This window comes from Pomacea canaliculata, linkage group LG4 (assembly GCF_003073045.1).
Source record: "Pomacea canaliculata isolate SZHN2017 linkage group LG4, ASM307304v1, whole genome shotgun sequence".
Classification (NCBI taxonomy): Eukaryota; Metazoa; Mollusca; class Gastropoda; order Architaenioglossa; family Ampullariidae; genus Pomacea; species Pomacea canaliculata.
The window spans coordinates 29601799-29620816 of NC_037593.1; the positions used below are offsets into that span (position 1 = coordinate 29601799).

At 35.1% G+C, this 19018-nt stretch overlaps 1 protein-coding gene across 1 annotated transcript; it reads left to right on the top strand.

The window, feature by feature from the left end:
* Positions 1-122: 122 nt before the first annotated feature.
* Positions 123-18781, top strand: LOC112563326 (switch-associated protein 70-like). The gene is made up of 11 exons (XM_025237225.1): positions 123-659; positions 8683-9273; positions 9679-9825; positions 10140-10251; positions 10754-10932; positions 11700-11762; positions 12047-12213; positions 12767-12965; positions 13557-13704; positions 14514-14627; positions 14957-18781. Exons 1-11 carry the CDS (start codon positions 567-569, stop codon positions 15091-15093), a joined length of 1950 nt encoding a protein of 649 aa, XP_025093010.1. The 5' UTR covers positions 123-566; the 3' UTR covers positions 15094-18781.
* The last annotated feature ends 237 nt before the right edge of the window (positions 18782-19018 follow it).

The following is a 19018-nucleotide window of genomic DNA, read 5'->3' on the forward strand; positions in this document are numbered from 1 at the left end:
CATGCACCCTGCTTTGCTACTGCGTAAACTAAAGAAGGATTTTTTTTCTCTCTCTCTCTCTCATATATGATCGAGTATCCATGCGTCACATTACTTATACGAACATTCGCGGAACAGCGTCCATTTTTCAATTGACAATAACGACTGATCTACGTATATCAAGCGACCCCAAAAAACTAAAGTTATTTTTTGTTTACATTCAACGAGCAACGAATGTGTCGTTCCCCTGGGCAGTAACTGTACGCAGTGGTAGAGTCGACCCACGCGTGGTCCAGTCGGTAAGTGGTCGAATTGACCAGTGACTTGTAGTGATGTCCCCTGACAGCTGAACGCGGAAGTTTGATTTCGGTGGCAACAAGCTGTGTGCCGCGCTCTGTGCTCCACATACTGCATTAAGACGATGACTCAGGTGGGCTACAGGATTTCAAGTTCACGGAAGCGTAGACCGTGCTAGTCGCTGCTGACGCAGTTTGTCAAGTGTCTGCATGTTGTCCACTGAGCCTCAGAATCGTGTTTTTCTACGCCGTGAATTACGGTTGCGTTAAAGCAAAAGTTAATACACAGCAATGTCTTTGGAAGACATCAGAAAGAGCATCTGGCATGCTTTTACGGCACTAGCAAAAGGAGAAACCGGAGAAGTGGCTAGATCACGTCTAAAGGTATTTCCCCCACTTTGTTTACAGCAGTGTATTATAGTTGTGGAATGCCTTGAGACCCTTCACTTTGTGTTGATTTGCACATTAACCCCTTAGATGAAGTAAACATTTCTATGTCCGAATATATGTGAGTCCTAAGTAGAATTATGGGAACAGGTATGTGACATTGTGGCGTAAGCGTAATGGAGAGGACATAAAAACAGCTGCTTTCTGACGGCATTGCAGTTAAGAACTTGAGAGGATAAGTACATCTCTACTAAGTTTTATGCCCGATTTCATCCTACGAGAGCCATCATTTGTATTCGTGCCTATAATAGGATGCAGACAAAGGCACGTTAAAGAGCTTAATCACATATAATAAGATTATATCAACAAATCCTGATGAAAGAGACACTGTTATAGTTGTCAAAACTAGTAACATAATTTTCATCATTCTCACATATCAGGGTTGACAGCCAAGTGTTACTAAGGAACGTAAATTGTAGTTTATTCCTTGTTACTCGAGGAGCATAGGGCTGCAACAAAACATAAATTATAGCCTATGCATAATAAGAATAATTGTAGAGCAAGTTCAGTGCACAATGCAGGGGGGGGGGAGAAAGGGAGGTTGAGATACCTGCTCGATCAGTTACTCTGATTGATTTATTTTGCTGTAACATATTGCTTTGAAAGATAAGGAGAGAAAAAGAAGCTTTAAAAATTGTTTTTGAAAAGGACTTTAATATTAAAATCATGAACTTGAGCAAAAGCATGCATCAGATCCCTATACTTTTAACTGCCACATTAACAGGAAGTAGGTTTAGTTACAACTGTCTGAATTTAATCTTATCACAACATGCACTGAGACAGTTGAAACTACCTCAGCCTTCGTTATCTGAGCTATCATAAAAAGGCCAGATTTAAGAATTTGCTCTTTGTGCCTGGAAGATTAAAGGGAAACGCAAGTTTTTAAGTTGGGCAAAAATGATGAATACTGATCTTTCAAAATTTTAGATAGTACAGGAATCATTTACTTACAATCTAGTCTGAAACACGTTTATGAAGGCTGCCATGTTTGCATACTCTTTAGTAGAAGAAAGCAGACTGGCTGTAATGTGTGACATACTGGACCCATTTGAATAAAAAAATGTGTCAAGTAATGATTGGGTACTATTAACAGGCTGGTGCATTCGATCTTGATTTATAGCTTTCAATCTACAGAAGGCCATAGCTTACAGGATGGATGTTTAGAGATTTGTCTTGGTTACATTGTACCTTTGAAAATACTGGGAGTAGGACACCAGTTTTGTTTTATTTTCAAGGATCTGTATAATGTGTACTTCTCATACAACCAGTCAACTCAAGTGACACAGAAGGAAGTTCATCCAGTTCTGCGATGGTATTCATTGATTTTTACACAAAGAGATGCTTGGCCCGACAATCTTGGACAACAATTGCCATACCAAAATATCTACACCATCAAGATGAAAGAAACTTCCATCTCATGTGTGGAAACAAATAACTTATGATGCATATTCTGGATTAAGCTATGCACCCATCTTTTCTGGTTTTCCTTGACACGGTGCTTTCTAGAGCTGTTGGGTTATTTTGTTGCTTTGCCAGACGAGAAAAATCCTAGCTGTTTTGAACACAAAGGTCAACTCCGATAAAATTAATCCCATTCAATTAAGGTAGGCTTGTGATGAATTCCATTTGTTTTTAATGCATTCCTATCTGATTGTTAACATCTGGTAAAGTAACTCTATTCATCTAAATGTATTTCTCTAAGAAATTTCCATCCTGTGTACAGTCAAAGTCTCCAGGAAGACCTTACAAAGAGAAATGCAGTATAGCATCACAAAATGAAGAAAGAGAGGATTAATAAAAAAAAATTTTTTTTTGCTCACTTTTTTTCTTTCTTTCCTTACCCCAACTGTGATAAAAGCACAGAAAGATGTAAATGTGTTCCAGCAACAAACTAAATGCCAGGGATGCTGTTGGACATACATTTCCCTTGTCTTTTCCTTTCATGGAGAGGAGGTCATTGCAATAAATAAGATATCAGAAACAAGGACTTCCTTTCTTAATCCTAAGGTCTCTTTAAGCTATCTAGGCAAATAAATCTTTTGATTTACACATCTTCCAATAATATGTATTCATGATTTGATTACTATAACTATTTTCTTTGGAACTTAAGGTAGGATTCGCAAAATCATGTGTGCATTTAAAAGAAGGAAAATATGGACAGCATGGAAAGATAGTATTTTCAATCAACACTTATGTATTTTTAATAATCAGTTGATTTTAAAAAGTTTATTTGAGGCTCTCTGGAGATGTTTACATTGAGATAGCAATGCCTCTTGCATAAACATCCCTAAGGAAAGCTATGGCACACACACAAGGTTAGTGACTAAGAACAAAACTAATTACATAAACTTCTCACTAAGTCTTCCTGTTCCTTTCTGTTTCACTCATTCACGCTGTCTCTCTTGCACACACACAGAGAAAATTTTACTTTATCTTTATGAAAAGCACATAAAATGTATAGTTATCATATAGGGTTGGTAACATTGATGAGTTTGAGGAACATAATGAGGAACATCATTTTCACCCTGGGTGATGAAGAAAGAGAATAAATGTACACATTTCAACCATAATTTATCTTGAGAATTTTATGAAATCTTTCAAAAATCAGTGGTTTATTTTAAAGCTAAGAAATTTCAAGAAGACTCTTTTTCTTGGATATTAGCCAACATGAGACAGCTGAAAACAGCAAGTATGGCTTTCAGCTTCATCCAGATCTCTTAGAAATTTTTATCATATTATTTGCTGTTTATGTCTGACACTGCTATTAATCACCAAAATCATTTAAATATACTCTTTAAAAGTGCAAAAGCACTAGACTTTACAGTTAACCTTGAAAAGTCTAATATAATTGTGTTTAGAAGGGGTGGGTGCTTAACAATCAGAGAAAAATGGACATACAAATACAACACAGTAAAAGTAGTCAACTCCAGTAAGTAACTAGGTTTATTCTTCATTACTAGATTATCATTTTCATCAGCCTTCAGAGACCTGACAAAAAGAGAAAAAGTAGGCATTGTACAAAATTTCAAAAACTTTTTGAAAAATCCAGGACTACGCACCATATACAGGAATAGACAAAGGTCACAATAATGCATCTACAGTGCATCTAGGTCATCACTCGCCAGCAGGACTGCATGAACTGTGGGCAATCATGCTTAGCACTTTGAACCTGCCTTCAGTGGTGGGGAAAAGCTCTATACAAATCAACATATTATTATTATATCTTGTACCCAAGCTTTTTGAAAGCCAGATAAAGCCACTTCTCATGGTTCAGAAATACGAGGCTTAAAAAATTTATCTCCTAGTAGAAATGGTATATACTTTTGCACTGAAAAAATTACCTAATGTCAGTTCCCAAACCCCAAATGATATGGTGACATAGGCAGATTTACCCTCAGTGTGCATTCTAAAACGTAATGCATATGATAGTGATAAGGTGTTTGACCCCAACAGACTTCCATGCAAAGCTTATAATATTCTAGTTGAGCTTCATGAGGAAGCGAAAGCATGCTGGCTGTCTGAAGTGTGTTGGTTCTGTACATGGTTTTGGCTGTATCTGGGAGAATCAAAGTGTGCAAAATTCTGGCAGATTTCTCTATGTTTAAGCAACTTCTTGCTGACTGTAATTAACAAAACTGACATTGTCATGCTGCAGAAAGCCTTAGGTTGAATGTTTACACGAATTTTAAGTCAGAATTATACATGGGACCTAATATATACTGTCAATAAGAAGGCTTTAGGAAATGATCTAATTTGATATCAAACAGAAATCTCTTATCATAAAACTCACAAGAAGAGATACAAAACAGCCTTAGTGCCAGATTTGAATATGAAGATGATGAAACGCACATCTTCCAATGCTCTCATACATGAAGATTTAAGCTGTAGATTCTCCTGCCATTGAAATATTCAACTTGTCAATCTGACTTTACCCTCCCAGCTTTGCTTAATGATACACCACACCTTATATGGCCAAATATTTTTACCTTCTCAACCAACGTAAAGCTATGTCAAGAACTAAGAAGGCAGATGTTTTCTTGATGTTGTTTTCTGTTAATACAATTGTTTATGCAAACTTTTATTGACATGTACGATTTGAACTGTAATATTTCATCTTTAAAATTGTGTGAGTTGTGCTCAATTCTTGCGTTAATAATAACATTTTTTTGTTCATTTGTTTGCTGAGATTAATTATTTGTTCGTGTATATGACAGACATTCATATTACTTTAGCCAGTGCTTGGGCTGATTTTCATTTCTACTTTCTTTGTAGCTCTTTCTCACTGCAACATTGCTGACAAGACAAAGAACCCCAACAACAAACCACCATATTCTTCTTATCATCTTTATAACCATGATTATTGAGCAGCCTGTTCTAACAATATGAAGCACTGCGATAAGAGAGAACTAATTCAGAAAGGAGGTTCACAGAGCTGCCTTTCCTTCCTCCTCATGGTTGCTAAGAACTGTGAGTGGTGAGAAAACCTTATCAAACTTTATGATGATAAAACTTTGGGTGTTTCAAGTCAGTGTCAGTTAATACAACTGGGAATGAAATTCTCACAACTTGCTGGCAACTTTGCTTTCTGCACTGGCTGCCCATCCATTTTCGTACTCAGTTTAAGACACCTCCACTCTTTGTCTGATGACTGTTAAATATTCCTCTCACCAGAATAACCACATATGGTCACAGAAATTTAGTTAGTGTGCAACAAAACGGTGGAACCCTCTTCCCTTCCATGTCCATCAACTACCCATAATCAAATTATTTAAACATGCACTAAAAACCTATTTGTTCCATGAGCATTACTTCTAACAATAATCCAAACATACTCAATACTCTTTCTTTCCTTTTTTTTCGTCTGTTGACTAGTACACCCTGCACATTCATGAAACTCTTCATCTTCACTGTTCCCTGATTCCTCTTTGTATCTCCTACATTTGTCTTTTATTACTGGTCTGCATGGTTGTTTATCCTTTCGTCCTTCATATTTGTCTTGTTCTTGTTCAAAGAGTATGCTCCTTCATGAGTGTGATAATGCATTATATAAAATACACATTTACTTTTATTATTGAGATGAATCTCCAACTGTTGAAAGGGCTAGAGGCATGCTGTACCATGTTAGCCACACTATTATATGAGTGCTGTCTCACATATATTCTAACAAATACGCCTGTCATATAAAGTCTTTCTTTTTCTTGCTGTAAATTGCATCTGTGACATTATTTTAGATTCTGTTTACAAATGAACCCACAGAATTGTCTGTAAAGAACTTCCAGCTTTTCTTTAACCCCCATCTTTTCTCTTCCTTTCAGAACTTAAACTTGTTTGTGTTCTGTTGATACCAGTAGTTTTGTTTTTGATTTGTTGTTATAGCCCCTTAACAATCATATCAGCTGGTGTAGAATGCCTTTTATTTACGATCACTCAACCAAGTATTTATGTGGCTTGTCCAATGCATTTAATAGTCAAGTTCTTAACACTTTGTTATATTCTGCTTCTTCGTATATGATAAAGTCCACCCTGAAGATAAAGAAAACACATCAGTCTAGGTCAGCTGTTTGAACTAATACACCTCACTGTGTTTCTTTGATTGTGAAAAGTGAAGTAATAATACTAATAAGCAGATTTATATAGCACATTTGTCCACTATATAACATACTTTACACAAATAAAAACATATCAATATATACTATCAAAGCACTTACAGATCATATGTGTGTTGTTCACATTTGAGAGAAATGTAAATGCAAAGACACAGTATGAAACTAGCATTGCATAAAGCAAATAATAATAATCAGTGAGCTTGTATAGCATGGCACACTGGCCAAAACCAAGTTCACTGCACTTAACAAATACAAAAAACACAAAGTGAAGATGAAAATCCTGCAGCTTTTTCATTGGGGTTAATAGAAGACTTTATGTTCCTCATATTGTTGGTTTGCTTTGTTAGTTAAAAGTTAAGAAAATATATGGAGTTTCCTTAGTAAAAATCTTGATTTGTTTCCAGATACTTCTTGTCAATTTAAAACTAGCAAAAGGAATGGTTAATAAAACTTTATATTGGCAATCCGAACTGGCAAAGCATTTCTAGCCCTTTGATCCTGACGGTAACGTGATAGAGTTACAATTCAGATATCTTGTCACCTGTGCAGTTTCTGCTACATCTCTATTAGGTTCAGGCATGATATCATTTTTTTAGATTTAGCCTTCTCAGGATAAAAAGATATTTGGTAAAGTGTTTATATCACATACTTGATCTAGTCAAATACCACCCCTGCAGGGCAGCTACTGAACTGCTTTTGATTTTTCAGAGGAAGGATTTAAAAAAAAAATTTAATAAAATATTGAAGAATATTATGTAAGACATGTGATATTTGATGGCTCATTAAGAGAGGGTTAGCGTGGGAATCACACTCCTCACCCTCCAATGAAAGGTTTTAGAAGCAGAAATGAAGTCCACGGACTTAACAGGCAGTCCAGTGGTGCAATGTTTAGCGCCTGTCACCAATACAGTGATAAGATTGTCTGTCTTGGGTTTCGCTCACATCTCAGGTACGCTGTTTGTTCTCTGCATTTGGCATCTGTTTCCAGGGCTGGCTGCCTTTCGTTGATAAAGCTTTAGTTGCTGGCTCAGCATAAAACACACCCCCCTCCCATGAACTTTACATAGAGAGGTATGTTGGCCAAAGAGAACAAGACAAAGATAATCTTTGTTGATACCATACAATTCCAGTAGAAAAGGACTTGGTGATACTGATGTAACACAGTTTAAGGCTCCATGGCACTTAAAGTTCTCAGAAGAGATGATGGAATAAAAATAAGTTTGCAGTTCATAATTTAAGCTACTTAAAATTTAGTTGATACTCAAAACAAGAATGTGCATTTATTTTAGCTTTTGGCCTTAGATGTTGATAAGATCTTTGAGTTGGGCCAAGTGCCACAGCCACTATTCATCTCTCTCACCTAAGAGATTAGAGTTGTTTAGATGTTAGAACTGAAGACAGTAAATAAGACTTTTTGCATGGATTTTAAAAATTCTAAGAATTTTTTGTTGTCTGACCAAAATTGATTATAACAGTAGAAAACTAGGCAAAGGACATCTGAACTTCATGGTCCCAACTGAAGGGGGCTGCCCAAAACCGGTTCTGCTGGCAAGGTGTTGCACCCCCTATGCTCCTCGATGAGTTACATGGACTTAACTACACTAAAATTAATTATTGACTTCTAGCTCCTGAATTGCTGCTAAAATTTTGTTTCTTTGCTAAGCTTGAGTGAGCTAATTATGCAGGCATCTTAGACTTGGAAATAAGGAAAACTTGAGGTGTATTTTTACAGAAAACAAGAATGCTTAAGTTGATCATGTAAAAAAACATGAGCAGGTGCCAATAAAGGAAAACTATAGAGAACCGTACCCCACCCCATCCTTTTATTTTTAATTTTTTTTAAAAACATTTACAGGAAAGGAGTAGTGATTGTGAGGGACATTTGAAACATATTAAAGTGTTAAATATATCATTTGTGCTTATTGATTTGAAAAATGTTTTTACTGGGAACAGCACAGATCTGGTGGGCAGGATAATAGTTAACAACAAAACAGTTTAAGGGGAATTTCTTCATGTGCATTAAATAATTTCCCATGCATAATTATCTTTCCCAAGTAATTATCTTTATGTTATTTTTCAAATAGTGCCTGCATTGCTATGAAAAAAATTTCCATTTGATTGATTATTAGTATTATTATTTGATGTTCATGCAAAAATTTTAAGATGATAAAAGTTCCCTGATAGTGAAATTTTGCAAGGTGCAGGAAAAACATTTTTGTTGTTTATTTTCGTTTTAGCTTTTATCTGACATTACGTTTGATTTGAAGCTATTTGTTTCCAGGAGGAAATAAAGTCCTGCATACTAGAAAAATTAGCAAATTTGTAAATACAGCATAACAATCTTTCATTCACAGGTACTCACAAACAGCATTGGGCGTGCCTTAGGCAAAGAATCAGCTGAAGAAATACTACAAGTTGAAGACATAAGTCAGGATTCACTGAGTTTTTCAGACTATTTTACCATTATTCAACCCAGGCTGCTTGAAGCAGGTGGTGCTGAATATGCATGCACACCGAAAGTTGCTTCAGAGATTGAAGGAATCAGCTGGATGCTCTGTGAGGGATACTACTTAAAAAACAATGATGCAGCCAACATCAGTTCTTCTGTCAATATTGATGATGTGAAGAAACTGTGGAAAATCTTCAATTTTTTGGCAAAAACATGTTGTGAAGAGAGCGTAAAGAATGTGACTAAATTACCAATACGTGTTGACAAAGAGGAAGCTTACAGAACTGGGTCGTTGATACGCCAGTTTGTTGGTTATGATCCTATTGACATACCAGTCTTTGATCCTTGTCCTGATGACACAGGCGACAAGTTTAATGTTGATTTTGTCCAGTTTTTGTTCATTGTTTCCTCTGTGGCTGCTGAAATGCCAGTTGAGATGTTTCGCCTTGGTGTCAAATGTGCAGAGGAGGAAATCCTTGGCGGTGTGATCAAAAAGGTATCAGTTGTTTGAATCAGCTGTGTTAGTTTGCTTGCTAAGTTCAGTTATTTTTTCTTCATACTAATGAGAAACAAAAATCTTTTTTTCTGAAAGTTACTAATTATTGTAGGTCTGATACAACTCCGTGATATACCAAAGAATATTGGCATCCTGGGCTAGCAAAGTTAAATACACAAATCCCCCACTCTCTAATCACCATCAGTTACAGTAATGGCTTAATTATTTTGTATTAGAGAGGGATTCTAGCCGACTAAGTTAATAATGGGGGTTAATTTAAAAATATGTTGAGATTGAAAATAGAGGGTTGTTACTGGGATAAGAGTGTTAAATTAAACTTAATATTATTGTTGTGGTTTAGCATATCATATAGAGAGATGTGTTTTTTCCTGTTATTGTATGTAGGGTTACCTTGAAAAATTTGGTAATCATGTCACCAACTGGAAAAAGCGGTGGTTCCGGCTGACAACTAAACAGCTTGAGTACTTCACGACCGACAGTGAACGAGACTTGAAAGGAGCAATAGAAGTATGTTCTGCATTAAAAACAGAGGTGTGTACAAAAAGGTCTCCCTCAGCTATAAGTGTATTTTGGGGAAAGAGAAGAGTTACTTTGATTCAGATGGATAACTGGTGGGATTGACTAGATTAAGAAAGAAAATAACAAATAAGCACTTTAAAAGAAAGTGTATATGGCGTGCTTCTTGAACAGTTATTGAGCACATTTAGAAAAAAGATTTCATTAATCCTTTCTTTATTTGAAGTAATATGGCTGTTTTAAGAAAAAGACATTTTGGGGATTCTTAGCTTGTTGGTTAGATTTTTTTCCAGAGAAGAAATTTTCATGTGTGTAACTTGTATTTTCAGAGCCTTCCTCAACGGGGGAGTGCAAAACCATTCCGCTTTAAATTGCACACATCAGGGAAAAGTTTTGAGCTTTCAGCTACAGATCTTCGCAGCAGGAATGAATGGATTACAGGTGTACATTTGTTTCCTTCAGTATGTGGTTATTTTCAGCTTAAGATTTTGCAGACATCTCTTATTAGAAATTGATTTCTAAGATTTGTAGATATCAAGCAGCGAACTCATAATTTTTCTCCTCAACAAAATTAATAAAAGGCATAATAATAATAATCTATAAAACAAATTATAACTTTTTAAAATCTTCATCTAAATACAGACAAACCAATCTACATCTCAAATGAAATCACACCACACAGACTTCTGGTAATATTATTCATTTGGGAAATGTTTTGAACAAGAACTATAGCTCTTCTTTTTTGCATATTTGTGGACTTCTTGCAAGATATGTCAACCACAAGCATATTTCTATGAAAATGCAATACAAAACATCTTTATTAATTCTTTTCAAGAAATTGTCAGCATTCGGCACTGCGCTTCATAAGATATATCATTCAGTACATTTATATTCTGCCTGGTTGCATGATATTAAAATTATGTATTTTTTGCTATTAACACAGCAATACAAAAAGCAGCTGACTTTGGTGGACAAGAGTGTTCCTTCCAGAAATATGAGCTGAGGGAGAGAGAAAAATTGAGAAAGGCTCGGCGAGACAAAATAGCAGAAGAAGAATTTGGCAAGTCCAAGATGATGGAAGCTCTTGAAAATAGAGAAAAAATGCTTTTAAAGGAACATGAGGTAGTGGATTTTGAAACAGCCTTAAGAGGAAAGGAAAGAATATGTGTGATAGAGCATGGTACTTGTGTGAACCTAATAAGCAGAAACTTCCTGCTTCTGTAAACAATTAACAGGAAGCCATGTGTTTATTTATTTGTTACTCTCTAATTACCTGTTTTATTGGTGAGAGAGTTTATTAGCTGGCAAATGCTAAGAAAGACTAATCCTAACTACTCACTGGTTCTCACAGAAAGGTCAACAATTTTTCAAAAGTGGCGTAAATACTCAAGTAGGGAAAAAACCCCACTTTGGTCCTGTTGAAAACTGTTGTTCTTAGGAATTTATTGGCATTGGTCTCTTTCTCACTTTAGTGATGTGTAAACATATGCAGCAGGAAAAAACACAAACATTCATAGTCTTCATAGAGCTAACTGAAAACAAAACAAGATTGTGACCAAACAGCAGTACATCAGACTGAACAGTTGTCCATATTGTTATCATTCATAGCAACTTTCACATTTCTTTAAAATCTTTAATTTGAAATTTGTATCTGATTCTTACAATGTTGTAAGAGTGTGCTTTCTAACCAAAATTACTTTCTTTAATGTATTCACATAACAATAAAAAAAATTGATTTCATTAGGTTGTATTGGGTATTTTTGTGTCAGGTCTATGGAAGCATATTGCTCACCAAGATGTTCAGTGAGCCAAACATTTCTTAAGCTTTTGGCAAAGTAACTTATATCTCAGATTTACATTTTACTGTATATAATGATTTTAACTTACAGGAAAGACTGAAGGAAAAGTTTCTCTTGGAAAAAAGAGAACAAGAGTTGGAAGCAGAAAGACAGGTGCACTTTTTATTTCTTGACATAAGTATGAAGTTATTTTCTTTTGATTTACTTTTGATTGTATAAATGTTCCTTTTATCACGCATTCTTGTTTGGTAAGTTATGTTGTAGTAGGTAGCAAACAATGTGTGGAAGGGAGAGTGTCCTTCCATTAATGTGAACTAGGGAAGATATTGCACGCATGAATGTGAACATCCTTCTGCCTTAGTGTAATCACAAACATAAAAAAACAAATTTCCAGAAAGCAAGTAGATTAGTAAGATATTGTTTCTTCTCTTGTCTAGAAAAGACTTGAGGTGGAGGCAAAATTGGCCGAAGAAGAAGCACAGCTAGAGGAAGAACGACGGCGACTTAAGGAACTTGAAGAAATAAAAGCTACTCTGGAACGACTGTTAGATGAGGAACGCCAGGCTAAACAAGATGAAGAAATTGTCCGCCAACTGCAAGGACGGTTAGCTTGGTTTTTTGTCCTTGAGAATTAGGGTTTTTCATAAATCTGGTTGGGTTTTTATTCCTTACTATTTAAAATTTTGAAAAAAGATTAAAGGGAATGAATTAAGGTAGAGTACAAGAGAAAATTAAAGGTGACGAAGTTACCCAGAAAGCTGAAGAGGAAGAATAACTTTTTTAAGCATCAGATTTTATAGGTAATGACATTTTTTTTAATCTGTATGACAGATTTACTTCTTTCATTTGATATGTTTTCCTTATAGTATGTATTTTTATATCTCCATCTCTCATTCTGATATTTTATTTTTTTGATATTTTTTATTGTTTGAATATATACACAAATACAATGGTTTAAAAAAAAACATATAATTTGTTTAAACCTTCATTTTTTAATTTTATTTATTTTTTCAATTACAAAATGTCTTCTTTTTGTGCATTTTCAAAATCAATTATGAGTTAAAATTATTGTCCATAGGTATTAGAAACATGCAGAGATGGTCACAATAAAATGTGTAAAAGTAGCCTTTAAATATACATCTTAAAATCTTGTTCAGGCTTCTTCTAGAAGAAACAGAAAAGAGAGAGGAGCTGGAGAGGTTGAAGCTGGAGCAGGAACAACTTCTTGAACATGAAAGATTAGAAAAGGCTGGCCTTGAAGATGAACGTTCACATCAGACAGCCTTGCTAGAGGAAATTCAGCGAGAGCTAATGCGACTGCAGGAAGAAAGGCTACAAGCTGACCAGAAATATTTGGTGTGTAGAAGTCTTATTTTTCAGCAGATTCTAATTTTTGCAGGACAATAAAACACCAAAGAATAGTTGTTGGAATTATTTATAGTAATAATACATTCTCTTAAAAAAATAATCAAACTGTATCCTGTGATTGGTTTTATCATACGTTACCAAGGGTATATGATGATGGATTTTCAAAAATAGAGTGACGAACCAGATGCAAGATTGAAACACGAGGCTAAACTGTTGATATCCTGTAAAACATTTATAATGGCAGTAATTTTTCAACAGTCACTCTAAAAGAAAAAGGCTGAAATAAACAAAACTCCTATTCCATGGTCTATGATATTGCATTCTATTACCTTTTTACTCAAGTATGGAAACTAGAGCCCTTTGGCATGTATTTCATTTCTTTCTGTGCAATTTGAAAACTTTAGAGCTCTTTAGATTGTATTTCACTCCTTTCTGTTATTTTTCAGTGCTTCTTTTAATTTTTTTCATATTAACAGCGTACGAAGCTCTGAGGCTTGCGAGACTTTATTCTTAATGAATGAAGCATATGATCTGGATTTAAATCTTTAATAGTGCTTAATTGGGTTTTTTTTAAAATAGGAGGCAGAAGAGAAGATAAAGTTGGCAGAACTGGAACGACACAAAATGGAAGAAAGACTTCGTCTTCGAGAAATGTCTACCTCAAGATCTCTGCGAGCACCTAGACCTGTGCCAAACCCTGACCCCTTTATTACTCACAGAGGCAAAGGTAGAACAGTATTTTTAAAAAATCACAAAATAACGTATAAATTACATTGCGTGTTTCAGAATTGTTTTTTGTCTTTTATGATGCAATGTTAACCACACATGTAACTTTTTGGGATGCATATATTTAACTGATCACCAATTTTAGCATGTTTTTACTTGTTAATTTTTTTTTTCTTTTACTGTAACGGGAAGATGAAGAGTGAAAATTTTCAGTTCTTTAGTTATGATTCATCATTAAAGAGAAAAGATCATTTTAGTGCGAGTGAGATCCTGTGAACAAGCACTTTAATCACTTTCCAAAAAGCAGTTTGAGAGTCTCAGTTAAGTTGGGAATTTTTTAAAGACAACTACTAAAGCAAGAGTCCTTTAAAAAAAAGTGGTGAACCAAATCCAGATATTTAAAATATGTTTGCACTTGTTTCTGTGGCTTTTAATCTTTACTGCAGTTCCATACTAATTTTTTTCCTGTTTATTAATCTATGTATGAACATCCTAACTATGCCTTGTCAATTTTTCAGTAAAAAAAAATTGGCAAATGTTGAAATTTGTGTTATTTGGGGTGCACAAAAAAAAGTACTCCTGCATTTGTCAGCAGTGTGGCTGGGGAAAAAAATTAGTGCATGATGTGGTGTATGATTGAGCATAGGTTGTCATCCTCTGGAGACCCCAGTTGCCAGGTACAGGATTTACTGCAGCTAGTAGGTTAGCAAAAGAACAAAAAGGTAATTTAGTTTGTTGTTAATGTGAACAAAAAATCTGTTCTGGTCAAAGTGCTGCATAAAGTCTACCAGATTTTACATTTCCTTTCAGGTGCTTTTGTGGAAGCTGATTTTTGCAGACGTCCATCTATTGATGATGCATGCATACCTGAAAATTCAGCTGATGAAAATGAAACTTCTCATGGAGTTCAACCTTCAGAATCAGGTGAGAAGAGCTAATTCCATGCAACAGCGAGAAATGAAAAAAAAACAAATTTAGGGGACCAGTTGTTGGCATAAATCATGCAATATCCTGAACCTATAATTCTAGCATGGGTTTCTATGTTATTCAGTTCCAATCAGTGTGAGTCACTCGCTATTGCTCAAACAGATCAATACTTCTTAGGTGTTACTGCCTTCACTGGTCAGAAATTAGAAATCCACCCACTTTCCAGTGATCTCCCCTACTCCCCCTGGTTTTTTGATGTTTATGCCAGGTTTGGTTTTGTTTTGTGTTTTTTGACTTTTTATTGCAAAACTATGTTTTGTTTTCAGGAACATGTACTTTTGTAGAAGCAGACTCTCACGATCTCTGTACCTATGCTACACCTGCATATGAAAAGTCAGATGTCCAGAATGAAACCTCCGATGAAATTCAAACAGCAGAGTCAAGAGAAGATGGAAATGGCTGACTGCAAACAACACAAAAAGCATAGAGAGAGAGATATTAGCAGAGAAATTATAAAACGCTGATTCAGCAGACAAAAAAAAAAAATTAACAAAATCAAAATTGTCTCAAAGTTTACAAATGTGGAATATTTTCTTTAAGCTTCCTGAAGCATTGTGCCATAACCACTTGATAGTGATGTAGCAGTAGTGAAGAAGCCAAATATATTTTTGAATACTTCATATCAGACATAAAGTGGCATTGAAGCTATGTGATGTTTTGTTTTGTTACGTTGCATATACTGTGGTTTGAACAAAAATATTTTTTTACATTTTATGATGAATTACAACAGCAAACAAGATGGTTTTTTCCATGTGACAGATTATTCAGCTTAATCTGCCACCATTGTTTAGCAATTTGAAAGCTGGGTTCAGCAGGGTTTCTGTTTGTAACCAGAGCATTAGACACAGATGTTTATGTAAAGTGCGACAGGTGTAGTATTATTACTGCTTGCTTATACATTCTGCTCATTTCTCCACTAGAAAATGTACATCATGCTATTACCAAGTCTCGTCTTATTTGTAAAAAATTACATTCCAAAGAAGATTGCATTTATTTTCAGGTAAATTATCTTTTTAAAGTGCCTTGATACATGTGCCAGTAGTGCCTGGAAGCTGGTGAAAGTTACAAAGAATACAGCTTAAAATACAAACCACACAAGATTATGTGGTCTTCCAAAATAGTGGAATGTAAGATAAGGAGTGGGAAGAATGTGCGCAACTTCATCCCATAGGAATCATTATTACATTTCCTCCATCATTTGTTGAGTTATAGAAATGTTGCTAAATAATTGCCTCTGAATAATTCAGTGAGAACAAGATACAATATCTGAATCACCAAGTGTGACTATGAGAAGCTTGTTTAATGCAGCATCAAGTGTGATCATCCTATTTGATATAGTTTCCAGGTGTAATGTTACACATGGACACAACTTTTTGTGAAGTAACCAGTGACAACAACTTACATATGCCACATAATACCATGTAGCCACCAAAATTAGTGACTGACATCGGTCCCCATCTTTCCAATGAAGCCAACCTTGTGGGGAAAAAATTATTATAGAACTCATTTTAAAATTTAGGATCAAGTAAATAAACGTTCAAGATCTAAAACTTAGTGTGAAATGCAACTTACAAACAGGTCAGCATGCTGTGATGTTAAACAAACGCAAGAACGCTGTAAATTTCTAACTATGAACTGCACAAACAGAAAGAAGCTTGGTCTGTAGACTGCATGAATCTGTTTAATGAAAGCAGTCTTGTGAATGGAAGGTCCAAGGACACCTGCAAGCCATACTCTTGAAAAATTTTGTCAGAAAATACACATTTTGGTTGAGTTTCTTTTAATTAGCTCATAAATTGTTTACCTTCCCATTGTACCCTGCAGACAATAATTTGAGGACATGGTATAATAATGCTTATAAAGGGATATCAAAGAAGTATTTTTATTTTTGTGGTCACTGAATCACAAGATGATTAAGCAGGTTGAATTTCTACATCTTAATAAACTTGGTACCATATTTCAAGGCATTACAATAAAAGGAATTATTTTTGTGTCCTTGTATTAATTTGCCTATCAGCATATCAATACTCCATGATCCTCTGAGCATTGTGAGTGCTAAAGATAGAGATCCTTTTCACTTTTGTCTGAAATGTGGAAGAAAATAGCTTTACGAACTGACAAGAGTTAGGTGCGTGTAAGTTATATGATGCTTTCAACAGTTTATGACCAAAAAAAGTTCTTAGATTACAGCTGCATTTCACTCTTTTTGGTGTGAATAATCTACTTTTGTATATGCTGCTTTTCTCGATGTATCAGAAACAACTAATATTCACTTTATTCAATGTCAAGCTATTCCAAATGCATAGGGACCAAATTGTGTTGCAATTTTACATAGAAGACTGATATGCAAAGAGTAATCAGAGGAAACTGATAAGTTTAGTTATATTGGTTAAGAGACAAACACCGTTTTGGGTTTACTCTTAATAAACATTATAATTTGTGGTTGTCATTGTGATAAATTGCTGGCTTATGAAGGGAAACATTTCTTGGATTTTACTTTGTTAAAGAATATATTTTATCTTGCATGTTTTTTTGTCTATATCAAGGTTTGTATATGACCTGGTGGTGGAATTCAGCATTGTGGTCTCTGACTTGCAAAATGACCTTTGCCCTATTGATCAAAATCTCAGTATTGTCTCAAATTCCTTGTATTACAATGCTGTACTTGCCTGCTTTTTCAGTATTTGAATCATTACTTGGATTGGGTTTTTTGGTTTTGTTTCCTATTACATCTGAAAACTATATGGAGTCGAATCTTTGAACATAGAGCCTCAAACAGAAATAATCTCCCTTACTTGCTTACCTTATAAATTTTACGTCTAGGAGGAGGTTGGTGCTGGTACATTCCAGCAAATTAGAACAAGAACAAACCTGTGTCTTGTAAATGCATCAGCTTTAAATATCTCTTTCTCTCACACACATGCACACACACACACAAAGCTTTTTCCGCTTCACAAATTTCTCTTGCATTTTGTTAAGAGTTGACCTTACCTCCTGCCTTGTCTCAAGAGAAGGCTTACTGTTATGGCAGCACTCAAAAACCGGAGCTTTCAATCACAAAGTGAGAATATAGGTCAATCCAAGTTTTTGGTTTTTTTTTTAAAAAAAACCCTTAAATTACAGTGCATAGTGTTTTGCTAATCTTTCAGCAACTTTTGCTTTAATTTATGGCAGCAAATAGAGCTAGTAGTAAAAATGCAAAAGAAAACAGGATAAATTGCTGGTTAAAAATAATAATTTTTTATAGTTTGCTTTCCTATTTTTATGGGAAAGTTTTCTGTGTGATATGTATTTGATCCTTGAGTTTCTTCGCGTAGTTTAGTTAAATCGTTGAGAAAGATTTTAGACACCTGTTCGTTCCAGTTCCATTCAGATCACACTGAAGAAAAGGCAGTTCTATGACCTTATATGGTCAGAGATATTGGAGCCTGTGTTTTGGGGCCAGCTTTTGTGATGATGATGCCCATGCATATTCTGTCCCATGCTGCTTTATCTTTGCCAACCATCTATGGTCGCGGTTTTCAACCTGTGGGGTGCGCCCCCCCCCCCCTTTGTGGGGGTGCGACATGCTGACAAGGGGGTGTGAAGGCAGCATTTTTTAAAAGTTTCTCATATCTCATATTGGTATTCATGAAATTAGCTAGTGGGGGGAGGGGGGCATGTGGACATACTTTTTTTGTCTAGTAGTCATCACAAGTAAACAGTTGAGAAACGTTTCTCTATGGAGTTCACAACTCGGGGTGGTTGGGTGGTAGCATGCTGTGTCACATGGGTATTAAACTGGCTAGTTTACTTTTTCAGATTTGAACAACATTGCTGTAACTACCGAGCTATGTTCCTGATCACACTATAAACAGTATTAAATATATTTTCAAAGTTCTTCTTCATCTCTCTTTAAGTGAAAAGTTTATGTATTCAGGTTCAACAATCATTTTATATACAGTGAACATTGGGAAACTATGAAGAAGATTCAAAATACATTTTTTTAGCATCTGTCTGTAGTACATCTTTTGTTACATTATCTGATTTCTCAGTATAAATTGTTGATTTTTATATTCAATTTTAAGCAATAAAAACAAAGAAAACCTACATTGAATTTGTGATTAAAGTGGCCGCTTGTGCTGCATCAGTAACAATTAAATCAGTATTATAAACGTTGTGCCTGTGTGTACGCTTGCACTTGCATGTACATCTATCTACACGTGTCTCTATGCATATACATTCTTGTGTATTCATTGTTTATAATATACACATTTGTGGGCACATTTATGATTATTAAAAAAACAACAACGAAAGTTTATGTAACCCACTATACAAGACTCAATAAA

What these genes read in the sequence shown, in the direction of transcription:
- LOC112563326 (XM_025237225.1), top strand. Translation starts at nt 567, where the DNA reads ATGTCTTTGGAAGACATCAGAAAGAGCATCTGGCATGCTTTTACGGCA. An exon ending in TTGGCGGTGTGATCAAAAAG is followed by an intron (nt 9,274 to 9,678) that starts GTATCAGTTGTT and finishes TATTGTATGTAG; the next exon opens with GGTTACCTTGAAAAATTTGG. An exon ending in AGTTCAACCTTCAGAATCAG is followed by an intron (nt 14,628 to 14,956) that starts GTGAGAAGAGCT and finishes TTTTGTTTTCAG; the next exon opens with GAACATGTACTTTTGTAGAA.